General features: G+C 36.6%; 4 protein-coding genes and 1 non-coding gene across 7 annotated transcripts; 2 read left to right on the forward strand and 3 right to left on the reverse strand.

The window, feature by feature from the left end:
* Nucleotides 1-4,031: 4,031 nt before the first annotated feature.
* Nucleotides 4,032-4,192, reverse strand: LOC130959679 (U1 spliceosomal RNA). The gene has a single exon (XR_009078748.1). It is a non-coding gene; the product is annotated as a U1 spliceosomal RNA (small nuclear RNA).
* Nucleotides 4,193-4,545: 353 nt separating this feature from the next.
* LOC130958155 (non-specific lipid transfer protein GPI-anchored 5-like) lies at nt 4,546-5,489 on the reverse strand. Its single transcript, XM_057885096.1, has 3 exons — nt 5,266-5,489; nt 4,967-5,092; nt 4,546-4,814 (listed from the first exon to the last, which is right to left on the reverse strand). Exons 1-3 carry the CDS (start codon nt 5,396-5,398, stop codon nt 4,657-4,659), a joined length of 417 nt encoding a protein of 138 aa, XP_057741079.1. The 5' UTR covers nt 5,399-5,489; the 3' UTR covers nt 4,546-4,656.
* An 830-nt stretch (nt 5,490-6,319) lies between these two features.
* On the forward strand, nt 6,320-7,985 carry LOC130954161 (non-specific lipid transfer protein GPI-anchored 16-like). The gene is made up of 4 exons (XM_057880898.1): nt 6,320-6,702; nt 7,395-7,421; nt 7,583-7,651; nt 7,805-7,985. Exons 1-4 carry the CDS (start codon nt 6,357-6,359, stop codon nt 7,921-7,923), a joined length of 561 nt encoding a protein of 186 aa, XP_057736881.1. The 5' UTR covers nt 6,320-6,356; the 3' UTR covers nt 7,924-7,985.
* Nucleotides 7,963-11,504, reverse strand: LOC130954160 (octanoyltransferase LIP2p, chloroplastic-like). Of its 3 annotated transcripts, none has more exons than XM_057880897.1 (6): nt 11,117-11,504; nt 10,322-10,443; nt 9,747-9,839; nt 9,493-9,631; nt 8,999-9,414; nt 7,963-8,489 (listed from the first exon to the last, which is right to left on the reverse strand). In XM_057880897.1, exons 4-6 carry the CDS (start codon nt 9,627-9,629, stop codon nt 8,116-8,118), a joined length of 927 nt encoding a protein of 308 aa, XP_057736880.1. In that variant the 5' UTR covers nt 9,630-9,631; nt 9,747-9,839; nt 10,322-10,443; nt 11,117-11,504; the 3' UTR covers nt 7,963-8,115. The 3 variants fall into 3 exon arrangements, with proteins under 3 accessions (XP_057736880.1, XP_057736879.1, XP_057736878.1); XM_057880896.1 differs by having other exon boundaries at nt 9,493-9,645; XM_057880895.1 differs by having other exon boundaries at nt 9,493-9,839; nt 10,226-10,443.
* A 2,021-nt stretch (nt 11,505-13,525) lies between these two features.
* Nucleotides 13,526-14,663, forward strand: LOC130956696 (uncharacterized). Its single transcript, XM_057883706.1, has 2 exons — nt 13,526-13,702; nt 13,848-14,663. The coding sequence occupies exons 1-2, from the start codon at nt 13,526-13,528 to the stop codon at nt 14,661-14,663; spliced, it is 993 nt and encodes a 330-aa protein (XP_057739689.1).
* The last annotated feature ends 766 nt before the right edge of the window (nt 14,664-15,429 follow it).

Here is a 15,429-nt window from a genome sequence, read left to right on the forward strand (position 1 = left end):
CAAGACTTTGAAATAAAAAAATGTAGATTAATTATCTATAGAAAACATAAACAGAGCTCCTAACCCTTTGACAGAGAATTAGTTACCCATGAAGAAGTAAGAAAAACAACAAGAAGAGTAGTAGTCCGAGGACTTGATGATCTTCTCAAGTCCTCCTCTGAGTCTTCTTCACCAACAACTCTTTTCCCCTAACTTCTCTTCTAAGTCTCAGGAAGGTTCTTTCGGGTTCAAAATCAAAGGAAGTTGATGTTGCCTTTCTCCCTCCTAGCATACACAACACAAAAACAGACCAAAAGCAAGTTGAATACTCTATTGCTAGAGTATGTGTTAGAATTAGTAGACACAATGTGTCAAACAATTAGTATGCTTAAACGAAAACAAAGAAAAAAATGCTCAAACTAGACTATCACCCACTTAATCATTGTCAATCTGAATCAATCCCGGACAACGGCGCCAAAAACTTGATGGGTGAAAATTTGCACAACACAAATTCCTTCAGCAAGTGTACCAAATCGTCAAGTAATAACTCACTTTTGAGTAAGGTTGACCCCATAGAGATTGATGGATTAAGCAACTTTAGTTAGGTGATTTATCTAGTCAAGCTAATAATTGATGATTTTTTGTGAAATTGGATTAATAGAAAGTAAATTGCTGGAAATTAAAGTGCTGAAAGTAAATTGTGAAATGTAAATGGCGGAAACTTAAATGGCAAGAAACTAAAGAACTGAAACTTAAATGGCAAGAAATTAAAAGAGATAAAACTTAAATTACAAGAAATAAAAAGCAGGAATGTAAATGACAATGAAAGGTAAATTGCATGAAATGTAAATGAGTTTTGGGAGTGGGAATCAAAGAAAGCAGGAAACTCAAAGCAATTAAAGTGAAGAATAACAATGGGAGAGATTCATTAGGGATTGGAGATATCATAATCCAGCATGAATCAATGGGTCTCAACTTCATTCTCAATCATATGAAGTAGATCTATGGCGGATTGTAATTAATTGAGCCCCAATTCTTTGGTGACCCAATTTCTCTTAACACAATCAATTTGCCAATTTCTTGATCTAATTGTCATGAGAAGAGGTTAAGTTCGATTCTCTTATCCATGAGTCACACAAGTTCTCAAGATCTCAACTCAATCTAAGAGATTATTGATCAAGAGAGTTGTGAGAGAAAGAGCTTCAAACTAATTTCTATGATTCCCTTTCCAAGGCTCACATAGAAATTCAATGGATTTAAAACCCCCCCCCCCACCGGTAGTGAATAGATCGATTAAGCACAGAAATTATCTCTTAGCTACAACAAGCCGATTGAGAAGAAGAAGAATTTCATTAATTCATTTGAATTACAACAGAGCTCCTCCCCCAATGATATGGGATTTAGTTCATCATTGCTTTGGAAACTCAAAAAAAAAAAGAAAAGTACATGAAATGTAAACTAAATGCAAAAAAGAAAATCTAATTCGGAACCTCTGCAATCAGAGTCCCCTCTAGGTCCCAGCCTTCTTTCTAGTTCAAAACTCTTCCTATATATACTACTTGTGCGATCTTTAATTGAGTCTTCAAGTACTTGGATGTGGGCCCTTGGCGTTGGTTGAAGAAGTTAGCAAACTCCTTAGGTTTTTCTCAGCTTTTTGGAAGGTATTAGTTGCAGCAACACTGACGTTAGTGAGGCCGTTAATATGGATAACTCTCTGGCAAGAATAAACATTGCTGAACCCTCAAACTTAGAGCTCCAAGTAGCAGCGATGACATTCCTTATTTTCTCCATTCCACACTAACGATCTTGGAATTTGAATCTTCTCTTGAACTTCTCCATTTGAGGATTAGTATCCAAGAAGAGTGATGCGTGATCAGACCCATTTTCCATCAATTTAATCACTGAAGCAGCAGGGTAGATCTTATGCTAGCACCCTTCCCAACTGCAATGGAAGTTACCAGCCTAATCTATGGGTCTTCTTGAATCTTGATCGCGCATTGACTCCATTCAGGTAAGTAAATTGAAATTGATATCCAATGTTCTATGGAATCCATTGAATAATTAGTTTATAGTCTCTTGTTAAAGGGATTTAAATCCCTGGCTGGGAGGAGCATAAATTACAAGAAACATGGTCCTATGAAGTTAAATTTTGAAGTGTAGAGGCAGGTTTCAATTTCTGCAATTAACCCGGTCAACGGCGGTCAAACCCGTTGAAAACCGGACGAGTCAACGCGAACCGATGCGGTTCGGACACATGAACCGCGCGTCTCCACGGTGCACCGGCGGGCATGCTAATCACAGTAGAAGCACCTTGTTAATTAATTCACAAAAATGCATCACTTGGGATTCGAACCAGGAAGCTTGTGCAAAATTTTCAACTCTCTTGCCACTCAACCAATCATTCTTCTTTAATAATTATAGGCTAATAATAATATATAATAAGAAAATTTACATGACAATGCTCTAAACTAACAACCATACACTAGTTCATATGTCTAACATTAATTTTATTTATATGTAACTTTTTTTTAGATTAGACCATTAAATTAAAGGCTAATAATTTATATAAATTATATATATATCATATTAAAGTAATAAGCTAATGAAATTTATATATAATTTATTTAAATTTAAATAATATAAAATATTAAACCCTAATTTTTATTTTTTAATAAATATTGTATTATAATTTTATATATTTATTTAATTATTACCGGGTTAAACGGTTCGACCACTGACCCATCGGTTGAACCACTAACCCAGTAATCCAGTAACTTTACCGGGTCGATTGCCGATTCGGTTCTGATAACTATGTTTATATCAATTCGTCAACTTTACAAGGTTCAAGTATTGATATTAAACTCTAATCATTTTCAGAATACATAATTATCTCTCTCTCACACACAATTACATTATTTTGACTAAAAAGCTAAATCCTGGAGTCAAGTGGCCTAATGAGTAATGAAAAAGCATGTTTCAGATGAAACACCAAATTTTTTTTTGTAGAAACACCAAAAAAACCAAATAGACTTCATGATTCTCTTTTGTTCACCATGGTGACGCTCCTTATGTTTTTGATAAAATGTATTAATAATTAATCAGTTAAACTAATTTTTATAGAAATAAATTTGTTAATCTTAAATATTTAATCATATTATGTGTATATAACAATTATTTACCCTTTTATAATATATGCCAGAATAAAAAATACATATTAAAAATATGTAAAATAAATATATAGAGTGATTTTTTCTAGTGCAAAATAACTAACTTTATATAATCTTTATCATTAAAAACTAATATAAATACATCACAAATGTAAAAGAAGGAAAAAAAAAATAAAGAGGATAATTTGTTTATGAAAATATTACTGCTGCATTTATATAAGCAGAGGGGCTTTCTTGCAGAGTTTAGGGTTCTATTTTTTGTGAGCTTTTTTTTTAAATTTGGTTGAAATTATAAAATTGGTGTAGTTTTCTCTGTAGATTACTACTATTGGAAGAGTTTTCTATGTTATTAGAAATCTCTACCCCTTGGTGTGTTCAGTCCAATGTGCTTTTATCAATCTATTTAACATTGTTGTAACTTTCTTTTTCAAATAAAAATGTGATTTAAGCCCACCAACTTGATTTGTTCCCCTTCGTCTTTCGTGATATTTACGGGTATGCCCTTCATGGGTGGGGCTCTTTTACTTGGGCATTTTTCATCAATAAAAAAATTCATTATTTTCAAAAAAATTGAAAGAACATTATTTACTAAAATGCGACTTTTATAATAATTTAATTTAATAAAAATAAATATATTCCTATTATTACTTTCGTATAATTAATTATATTTATTCAATTTAAAAAAAAATATATCCTGATAAACAATACTCTTCTATTTTCTTTTTGAAAATAATAATTTTTTTATTTAATCCACATGTAACCTTTTATTTTAATATACATTTCTCTATCTTCCTTTACCAGTGTATTCTTTACGATTTAGTAGAACCTCATAGAATAACGAACAGGCCCAAAGAAATAAGGCCCGAACAATTTTAAACTGGATTGGAAGGGGCCGCGCGAACGCAGGCCCCCACTGCCACAAATTATGACGTAGGCTCCACCACTTGGGTAGACCTTAGGCGGGCACCCTTCCGAAGTGCAATGGAAGTCACCAGCCTAGGCCATGGGCCTTCTTGATCGCCCATCGACCCCGTCCAGGTAAGTATATTGGAATTGTTGTACTCCCTTCTCTTTTATATCCCAATGCATCACTCGCACATTCTGATCCCCCAGATGTGGGACTTTAGGATTATTCAGCAAGAACTTAACAACTCATATTTATTCCTCCTCCCAGTTCGAGATACCCAATTCCCCACAATAAGCAATGTAAGTTACATTAGTAGATTAATACATTATATGAATCATGATTACTGTATCATTAAGAAAATACGTATGCTCTATGCTTTGTAAATTAAAGAAAATTGAACCAGTTTCAATTAGCTGTTGAACTAATGAATCATACATAGTTTTGTTTCATAGCTCAGAAAATTTAGATTAATCAGTAGGTTTCTATGGCATAATCAAGCCTGAATAATAAAGGAAACATATATAAAATTAAACTCATTATTTATTCAAACTACATAGATAAGAAGTGACACAACAAAAGGCAAAACCTCAGCACTCAAGTCTCTCAAGTCTCTGCAGACAAGACTAAAAAATCAGAGGTTGGTGTGATGGAAGAGAAACAAGAAACAATTACAAGAGAGAGCAAAAAGTGGGAGGGGAATTTAATGTTGCTTCCATCAGATGACCCACCATTTGTTCCTGGAACTCTCTTAGATCCTGCAACTACAACAATAGAATACACCAAACTAAAAAGTGTTATCATGCATTGAAACATCTTTTCTACTAACAATCTTAATTAAACTGTTAATTCTGAGTTTATTATATCATGAAAAGGAGGATAAAATTTTCAAAGTTCCTTTACTACAATATTATACCTGAGGGAGAATCTGAACCTGAATCTGAAGGTGCAATTGAACCTTCAGGTGAATCAGCTGGAGATTCAGCTGGGGAACCAAATGGAGATCCCACCGGAGAACCCGAAGATGCTTCTCCATTAACACCTACAAAATTCATGTCATGACCAAATAAGTTATTAGCCTTATATTCTCGCTGTTGTCTTTTATCTGCCACTGTCACTTTTTGATGCATCGCTGAATCCACGGATCAGCGATGTATAGAACTTGAATACTTAAGACAATACATTTTCGCGTTAACATAATTTTTATTTTCTTACCTTTGCATTGGCTTACTGGTGGAGTTTGAACTTTGCAAGCACTAGGAAGAGACAAAGCAAGAGTTTGGTTAATGGGGATTCCCAAATTGGAACCTCCACCGTTAAGGACAGACTTGAGAGTTGAGAGCAACATGAAGATGGTGGTGTTGATGAGCTTCCCATTATGTAGTTCAAGCAAGGACTCAAGCTAGTTAATGTGCTTGTGCAACTTGATGATGATGATGATTGAGCTTCAGCTTCTTGGTTCCACATTGTCATACATACAAAGGTTAATGTTGTCGTATAACTATAGCTAATGGACTGTTTTATTTCAATTTAATGTAATAAAACTGTTGTAGTAGTATTCCTTAATATGTTTGACTTTACCACTCCAAGTTTTGTAGTAACCATATAGTATTTTCTTGAAAATTGTCTGCAAATTGTTTATTTTACTACACTTTCTAGCCTCACATATATTAATGTTTAAAACTTTATTTGGATCTAATTTTTAGTAGAAATGATTCTATAATTAAGATTAATTAATCTGGTTCAAGATGAAATTACAATTAAGAGTATTTATCTCATTAAATATGCGTGTTTAGGGAACATTGAACTTCACAAAAATAAATATAAAAAGATATTACAAAAAATATTATGTATAAAACATTAAAAAGGATAATTTGTATCTTTATGTGAATTTATCTAACATTAAGTTGTTCTATTTTAAAAATTTGTGTACCTAGATAAAGTTAGATGCATATTTGAAACATAAGAGAATAGTTTAGTGTTAAAATATGCTAAAACAAAAAGATGCCAAATGAGAAGTGTATTGATTTTTTTTTTTCATACATTTGGTTTTGAAAAACGAAAATATGCATTCTAAATTTCTAACCAACCATACCAAATACAGCAATGGGAATTAACAAAAGATATTCCAATATACATGTTGGTTAAAGTAGTTGAACTCCTAAATCATCAAATTCAAATCTACCAATTCTTTTTCGTTGAGTCATTGCAATGCATAAATCATGTCCTTATCTTATGATCAAACCAATCAACATCCAAGACACTTACCTACAATCAAATCATTCTTTAACCCACCAAAGACTAATATGGGACAACTCACATATGCTTTCCAAATCACTGTGATATCAACCATACTAATTATAATTATGGGTACACTAAACTTGGTTAAGGGTCAAATTACTACACCATGCACAACATCAATGATAACCAATTTCACACCATGTGCAAACTTCATCACAGGAAGTTCAAGTAATGGATTAGCACCATCATCTTCATGTTGTGATTCACTAAGGTCTTTGATGAGTAATAGTATAGATTGTGCTTGCCTTGTGATTTCAGCCAATGCTCCAATCCCATTACCTATTAACAGTGTTCTTGCCCTTTTTCTTCCACAAGCATGCAACATCAATGAACTTCCTTTACAGTGCAAAGGTGTGTCCTTATTCCTTAAAGTTTTGATTTTGGAGGGAGAGGCAAAGAAGGGCTTCAAAGTATAAAAAATTTAATCCAATTTACACACTAATCCCATAATTTCAATAGGGAGACAGCTATTTTGCAGCCGGCTAAATTTTTTAATTCTAAATCCTCAATTTTTTTTAATTTTAAATTCTAAATTCTAAATCTTAAATATTATACCATAAATCCTAATCTTAAACCCTAAAACCTTAAACCTCCTAAAAACGATTGTTACAAAAACAATTTATAATAAAAAAATTAACTAATGTTGCCTAATTAAAAATTAGTTTTCTATACTTATTCTAATTTATTTCCTGTTATTTTCTTCAAAAATCAAAATTCACAAATATATCCTAAAAGGGGTTTGATAAGTGCTGGTTAAGTTTGGAATTTGGATAACTGGATGAAACTATCTAAACTCAACATTACCTTGTGTAATTGAGTTACATTACTCTATATTATCTTATAAGAGATGTCTATCTAAATTACCACATGATTGACAATTTCTCAAACATAATTTAGAAAATAATAATATTTTTTCGTAATAATCTAAATTACTAATATTCTTATTACATAATAATGTGTCAAAACGTACCTTTTCCCATTGTTATTTTCTTAATGAAATATTTAAATAGCTAATGAAGTATTGTTATTGTACATTATTGCAGCTTCTGGCTCTCCTGTACCAGCTCCAGGTAGTTACTTTGTTCAATTGCTATACTATTTTGTAATTTAGCATGTTTTCCGTTTTCACATTCTTCCTTATGATAAATTCCATCTCTGTCTAAATCCCATATTGAGTTAAATTTCAATTTGGATAAACTGTTTTATATATATAGAAAATATTTATTCGCAGGTCCAGCAATGCTTGGATCAAATGACCAATCACTTCCTCCAATAGATGAATCTCCACTAAGCCCACAAGGTATTTATGAGATCCCTCAATTTGATAATTAAAATTTAATATGACTAAGTTGTGTAAAAGACAATGATTTATTGCTCTTTGTTAATGTACTTGCTTTCCATGAAAATTTTGGCAAAACAATGTGACATTAATTTCTCTTATACTTGAGTGCAGCTTCTGAGGCACCCAATTCTGAGACTTCACAACCAGCATTGGCACCACTAGAAGCAAAATCAAAACCATTGAAGAAGAATAAGAACTCAAGAAAACTCCAGGAATACAGCTACCATTAATAATAATAATAATAATAATAATAATAATAATAATAATAATTAACAAGAAATGGATTCCTATTGTTATTGTATTGTTTTATCTCGTTGGTCATCTTTGGCATTTGAAACTTGAAAGAAATAAAAAGTAGTTGCAATGTTTTAGCTTACCCTTAAGATAAATATTTCCAAGGACTCCTATGATATCAAACAAATTCAACTTTGCTGTGTTTCAGTAACAATATCACTTTGATTCCTTTCATACAACATAGGTACAGAAATAGTTCTGTGACGGTACTCAAGCTGAAACACTTTTGAAAACTCTTCAATCAAGGAGTTGCGAGTAATACCAATTAGACCGCCATCATCACGCATAATAGAATGCAGATCATTTGTTCCATTAGCAGCCATATTTGATGATTGAGCTTCTCTCAGTAACAACCCTTTAATGCTTCCAACCTCGCGGTTGCGTATGCCACATGGGATGATCCATTTGAAGGGAGTCAAATCTGTTGTGACATTAAGTGCTAAGCCATGGTATGTTATCCAATGAGACACTCTTATACCTACAGCTGCAACTTTCTCGTTTCCTGGAGCAAATTTCAACGAGGAGTTAGGAGAATTTCAAAAAAGAAGACAATGGTTTTGGACTAATCAATCCATCAACTAATTTATGTCTTGAAAGCTTAGGTATCAGGCAGTAGCATATAATTTATATATGTCCTTGTAGAAGCCATTCTATAAGCTGAAACCAAATTAATCCAACCTGAGAGTTCATCTAACGTTGTATAATTGTAAAGCTAGACTAAAACTCATGAGAGTTTAGTCGCGAAGTCATAAACTTAATTGTTTACAAGTTAGCCAGAAAGATTGTAAACTTGGCTGCAATATCTAAAATGTTAAACATGACCAAGACTAATTTATCCAACCTATTTTGATAAAGCCAAATAGCCAATAATCTTGAATATCAAGCTAATCTTTCATGATATATGAAATTATAATATTATATTTTTTATGAACCTAAATTTGAGTGGTATTATTATCAAAAGTATACAAGTCTAAGGTTGCATAGTAGCAAAAAAAAGGAACTTAGACTTACCAACCCAGACACCGGTTAAACCTTCCACTCGAGAAGCTTGAATGGAAAATGTCAAAGAAAGAACACGAATGACAAGCTCTTCCAGTGTCCTGAGGTACCAATGTAGATCCATCTTGTGTCTTCTTAGATTGATAATAGGGTACAGAACTAGCTGGCCAGGACCATGGTATGTAACTTCACCACCTCGCTCAGTACGATAAACATTAAAGGGTGCATTGTTGATGTTGAAATTTAGGTTGTCCTTGGTACTGGCAGTACCCAATGTATACACGGAAGGGTGCTGCAGAACAATAAGGGTGTCACTGCAATCTCCTTCGTTCTCAAGCTGAGCCTTCTTTTCCTTCACAATGTCTTTCTGCCAAGACCATGCCACTTCATAAGGGACTTGCTCTTGGTGCAAATCAAAGAGCTCGCAGCTGCGCAATTTCCTCAACACTGTTGGTGAGAATTTTCAAGTGTTAAATGTGTATAAACAGAATAGTAGTGCGACTTACAGCCTTGCTCCGTAAGATGTGAATTTGGATGGTTTCGGATATGAGAATTGGAGTGACTTGGACGGGTTGGAGTGGGTGCGCAAAGGTAGATAAGGGCATGGAGGCGCTGATGAAGGGACTGTATTCAACAAATTCATGTCTGATTACAGGATACTGTGTGTTTGTGAGATGAAAATACCGGCGATATCAAAGATGGTGGCAACTAAGGACAATAGGAGGCGATCAATGTATCAAGTCCAATTTGAATTCATTACCTTTATATAATCATGGTCAGGAGTAACACTAAAAACTCATTTAGAAGCATAAACAACTGCCTGGTCTTCTGCAAATTCAGTTTCGTATATTACCTAAAAATTGACACAGATTAGCATTTATTCTCTAAAAATAAAAAAAATAATAATTAAAAGAAAGATTCAATAGTATTCTAGTTCTATATAATGTAATCAACATAAATTGACAACTTCAAGATTTACATATTTAAGTCAAACAGATCAATGCACGTGTATCTAAACCACACAGACCCACAATTTTCTAATAGTATCTAAACTTTTGAAAAAAATTAATACAAGAGAGCAAGGTTCTGAAAACCGGACCGGTCATCGAAGCATTCTAGTTACTACTTCACTGGTTCAACTGGAAAAACTGTTTTATAGTAAAATAATAAATAAATTAAAAATTTAATACCCTAAAACATAACTGCAGTCATCAATAAACCTGTAGACAAAGTGGTTACCCTAGAAGAAGGGGGAACTGGTGGTAGCTCACATATAGACTTGGGAGAATTGGTTAAAGATGCCTATATAATTAAAAAAAAAGGGTTAGTAGACACCATATTGTGCTTCGCGACGAGGATGATTCATGGGTTCCCCGGTTATCCATGCTTCGCGACGAGGATCAAACACTTCAATGGTCGACACCATTGTGCTTCCATCAAAGCCACCAAGTGCATGCCTACAAGGGGAATGGATAAGTTCATAACGGTGCAAAATCAGTCGCATAAGTTGTTACTAGCAAAGAAACTAGTGCAAGTCTTAATCTAAGAAATGCATAGTTGGCAAAATTCATATGCTGAATTAACTAACTTAACAATCGAAGCACAATTAAGCCCAAAGCATAGTTTTAATTGACTTAATTGAACACTAAAAAGCACAGCAGTGAACAGCAGAGCGCAAAAAAACACAGCACAGCAGCAAAGAAGACACAAACCAGAGTACAACATAGCATAGCAGTAGTGAGCAAAGCCATTCAATAATCAAATATAATTTGATCATTTCTGAACTAAAAAAAATAACACGAACAGCAGGCACTAGTAGTGAGCTTTGTGATACAAAGAGAGTATTAAGAACCAACTTAAATTACAAGTATTCCTTTAGGCAATGAGCACAAAATTTATCATCAAGAAACTTTAACAAAATTTAACAACAGAAAAAGAAAAAAGCAAGAACAAACCAGTAACAATTTATCGGGATCAATTTATCATCAATCAGTAAGCCAGTACCAGTTAATCAACCCAGAACAAACAAGAACAAGCCAGTAGCAGGGTTAAAATTTATCATCAAGCAGTGAGCAAAGCCAGTCAACTAAGAGAAAGCACCGAGCACTGACTGAGCATCCGAGGCATTACCTTCGGCGAGGGAAGTGACCAGAGATTTGAGGGAGAGCGACGGACGACGGGAAGCTGGCGACGAACACTGCCGAGCTGGCGACGGACTACGGGGAGCTGGCGACGATCACGACAGACAGACGACGGCGGAGCAGGACCTGGAGACGCTGACGTTGAAGGAATGGAAGGGCCTTCGAACACGACGAAACAGGAGGCTTGGCGAACGACTACGACGAACCAGGCGGCGACGGTGAAACCAACAGCGGCGCGATGGAGGCTAGGGTTGTGTTTTCGGGAGAAATAATGAGAGTATGTACGAGACTGAGGAATCAGGAATGAGGCTCGAGAGGGGGGCGAGGGCTTCAGGCGAGGAGTGAGGACCGAGGAGAACCTGACTCTTCTATAACGCAAAAAGGATGCCGTTTCAATAAAACCAGCCGGTCCCTAGCAATTTTTTATGTTGAACCAAAGCATCCAGGTCACAGTGGTATCAGTCCGACCGGCGAATCCAGTCTGGTTTTTAAAATCATGCAAGATAACATAATTGTTAGAATCAAACCGATGATCGATTCGATCAGACTACTAGATCACTGATTATTGGTTCAATCGTTAGGTCATTAGTTGAACCAGTTAACCCAATCTCATTTAAATAAAAATATAAAATAGTCAATCAACAAGTATTAAACCTATATTAGTAGAAAATAAATGTCTTCACTAATATTTTAACATCAATCAAATCTTAATTTCTAAAAATAACTATTAGAAAAATACTAATTAGCATTAAACCTATATTAATACAATCATGCAATAGTAACAATAAGAGTAATAATCAAGTATTAAATTTATATTAAAACATCAACAATCAAATATTAAATATACATTAAAACAAGAACAATTTACACAAATAAAATGATTGAACGAAATCTTTACGCAAATACAACATTAGCAAATTCCATACACAAATGCAACAACCGCAATTGTATGTAATCCGCTACACCCTGTAGCGGAACCCAATTGCACGTAATCTGCTACTGGCTGTCGCGGATTACGTTGAGGACTTCAATACTCATAAACCGCTACACACTGTAGCGGTTTATACTCATATGGTGATATACTCATAATCCACTACACCCTCTAGCAGATTATGAAGAGTGTGGAAGCTTGGGAAGATGCCTATATATACCCAACAAGTTGTGTAGAGTGTCATTTTCATTCATTCATAACTTGAGGGATGGAAAGTGAAGAAAGCTTTTTGGTGTTAGTGCACCATTCTGGAAAAATAAAAAAGAGTATGAGGCACGGTGTGAAGTTTACAGATAGAGAACCACTGAGTGTTTTCGTCAGGTCGTCTGATACACTGTTCAATCTGAAGAGTAGTATACTGCAGAAGTTAGGCGCGGGTGGCACAAAGTGGGTGAAGAAGATGTTCTACAATATTCCTATTGCGGTTGTGTCAACCGGCGTGCAATATGAAACATTCGTGTTACAAACAGATGAAGATATGCAGGTGTTGTTTCATTGTCGTCAGAGTTTTCCGGAACTGAGGATACACGAGTTGTTTGCAAACATGGAACATGGGATCGATAGTTCTGGTGCATCCGCTCCAAACCCTCAGTCTACCACGATGGGGGTGCCTTCACCTCGAGGCCCGTCGTTGCACTTGAGTGTTTGTTGGAGTATCGGTCAACCAGTCCAGTTGGGGTATTCACCTCAACTCATCCATCTCCAGATGTAGGACGTGAGGGGGAATCAGATCGGGTGAAAAATGCTATGCTAGAGGATGATTCCGACGAAGAGCCTGCTGAGATTGGAGGGGACAGCGATGATGAAATTCCGACAAATCCAGCAACATGTCAACCACCGTCAAGTGCCGGCACACATGAGCAACCTGCACATTATTCTACCCTGGATCTGGAAGCCATCGGCCAACCGACAGAGTCAGCACCAACCTTTGGGGGTCAAGGGTTGCACGAGGGAAATTCTGTAGCTGAATTTCAAGTTGGCCAATCTTTCCACAGTAACGGTGTTGAGTACAGAGTGATGGAGTCGGATCATCTTAAGTACCATGGGAGATGCAAGGAGTTCGGGAAGGGTTGCACGTGGATGATTCGCATCAGCCTTCGAGCACGGAAGGGAACCTGGGAGGTTCGACGATACAACGGACTACACACATGCTTGGCTACATCAATATCAAGCGACCATCGACAACTAGATTATCACGTGATCTGTGCAAAGATCTTTCCTCTAGTTCGAGCCAATGCGGCGATATTGATAAAGGTGTTGCAAGAAGCTACCGAAGGAACGTACGGGTTCAAGCCAACTTACAGGAAGACGTAGTTGGCAAAACAGAAGGTGGTAGCACAGATATACGGGGATTGGGAAGAGTCCTATGCCGAGCTACCTCGTTGGATCCTTGGTGTGCAGTCTACCATGGAGGGGACGGTTGCCTTGCTGAAGACGTCTCCAGTTCGAGTCGGTGATAACGTCGATGACTCAACCGTGTACTTTCATCGTCTTTTCTGGACGTTTTCTCCTTGTGTTGAAGCTTTCAGACACTGCAAAGTGCAAGCCATTGATCAGCATAGACGGTACTCATCTATATGGCAAGTATGGAGGGACTTTGCTCTTGGCCATTGCTCAAGATGGGAACTCCAACATCTTGCCTATTGCTTTCAGTCTCGTGGAGGGCGAAAATGCCGAGTCGTGATCTTTTTTCCTGACCAACCTGCGGCAACATGTGACTCCGCAACAGGGGATACTAGTCATCTCAGATAGGCACAACGGCATCAAGGCTGCACTAGAAAACTCTAACAGTGGGTGGTTACCCCCGCATGCGTACCTAGCATTTTGTATTCGGCATGTTGCAGCTAACTTCGCACTCAGTTTCAAGGGCACGGATGTAAAGCGTTTGCTTGTGAACGCTGCTTATGTGAAGACTGAGGCAGAGTTTCATTATTGGTTTGATATAATGCGGACTGAGAATCTGACAATGTGTGATTGGGCGAACAAAATAGAATACGATAAGTGGACTCAACACCAGGATGGTGGCAGACGATTCCGTCACATGACGACCAATATATCTGAGTGTGTTAATTCTGCTATGAAGGGTACACGGAATCTTCCGGGGACCGCCCTAGTGAAGTCCACATATGGTTGGCTAGCGGAGTTGTTTGTGATTCGTGGTCAGACGACAGAGGCTCAATTGGCCAGCGGTGTCAAGTTTTGCCAGTCTTTTATGAAGGCGATGAAGCGCAACTTGAAAGACTTCAGATGCTTCACTGTCACCCTGTTCGATAGACACCAGTCTGAGTACACCGTTGCCGAGACGACACCAACTGGGAGCTTTTCACTTGGGACATACCAAGTTTCCTTTCAAGATCGTACATGCGACTTTGGATACTTTCAGGCTCTCCATTATCCATGTTGCCATGCGATTGCATGTTGTGCCCAGTCACGACTTGACTGGTCTATCTATGTCGACGAGGTCTACACCATGCAGAAGGTGTTCAGGGTGTACCAGATGGGTTTTGTGCCGCCAATACCCGGAGGGACTTTGGCCACGTTGTGACGGTCTGACCGTTATTCCGGATCCCAGCTTGAGGCGTTGTCGTGATGGGCAAACGAGATCTACCAGAATTTGGAACAACATAGATGAGGCCGACCCTAACCGACCGAAGCGATGCGGGCTCTGTAAACAGCCTGGGCACATGCATAAATCTTGCCCCCAGAGAGGCTCCACCGTTGCCGGTAGTTCGTAGGACTTCTAGTCTGTGTGCTTCTAGTTTTTTGAATTTTATTTTCTCATGTAGCAATTTACGTTTTCGGGTGTTAGTGTTAGTTCCTTTGGTGTGTTTGTGTTAGTGTTAGTTCCGACTTATTTGTATGACTTATGACTTATGACTAATGTAGTAATTTAATCCGTGTTAGTGTTAATGCTTGGTGCCTATTATTTTTCTACAGCTTATTATTTATGAAGACTGTATTTGTATAACTTCGTATATTTTGTATCACGAGTTGTTACTATTAGAATGGTATTGTTAGGCATCTTCCCAAGCTTTCACACTCTTCATAATCCACTAGAGGGTGTAGCGGATTATGAGTATATCACCATATGAGCATAAACCGCTATAGGGTGTAGTGGTTTATGAGTATTAAAGTCCTCAACGTAATCCGCAACAGCCAGTAGTGGATTACGTGTAATTGGGTTCCGCTACAGGGTGTAGCGGATTACATATAATTGCGTTTGTTGCATTTGCATCTAGAAATTGCCAATATTGTATTTGCGTAAAGGTTTCGTTCAATCATTTTATTTGTGTAAATTGCCCTTAAAACAA

This window comes from Arachis stenosperma, chromosome 10 (genome assembly GCF_014773155.1).
Source record: "Arachis stenosperma cultivar V10309 chromosome 10, arast.V10309.gnm1.PFL2, whole genome shotgun sequence".
Lineage (NCBI taxonomy): Eukaryota > Viridiplantae > Streptophyta > Magnoliopsida > Fabales > Fabaceae > Arachis > Arachis stenosperma.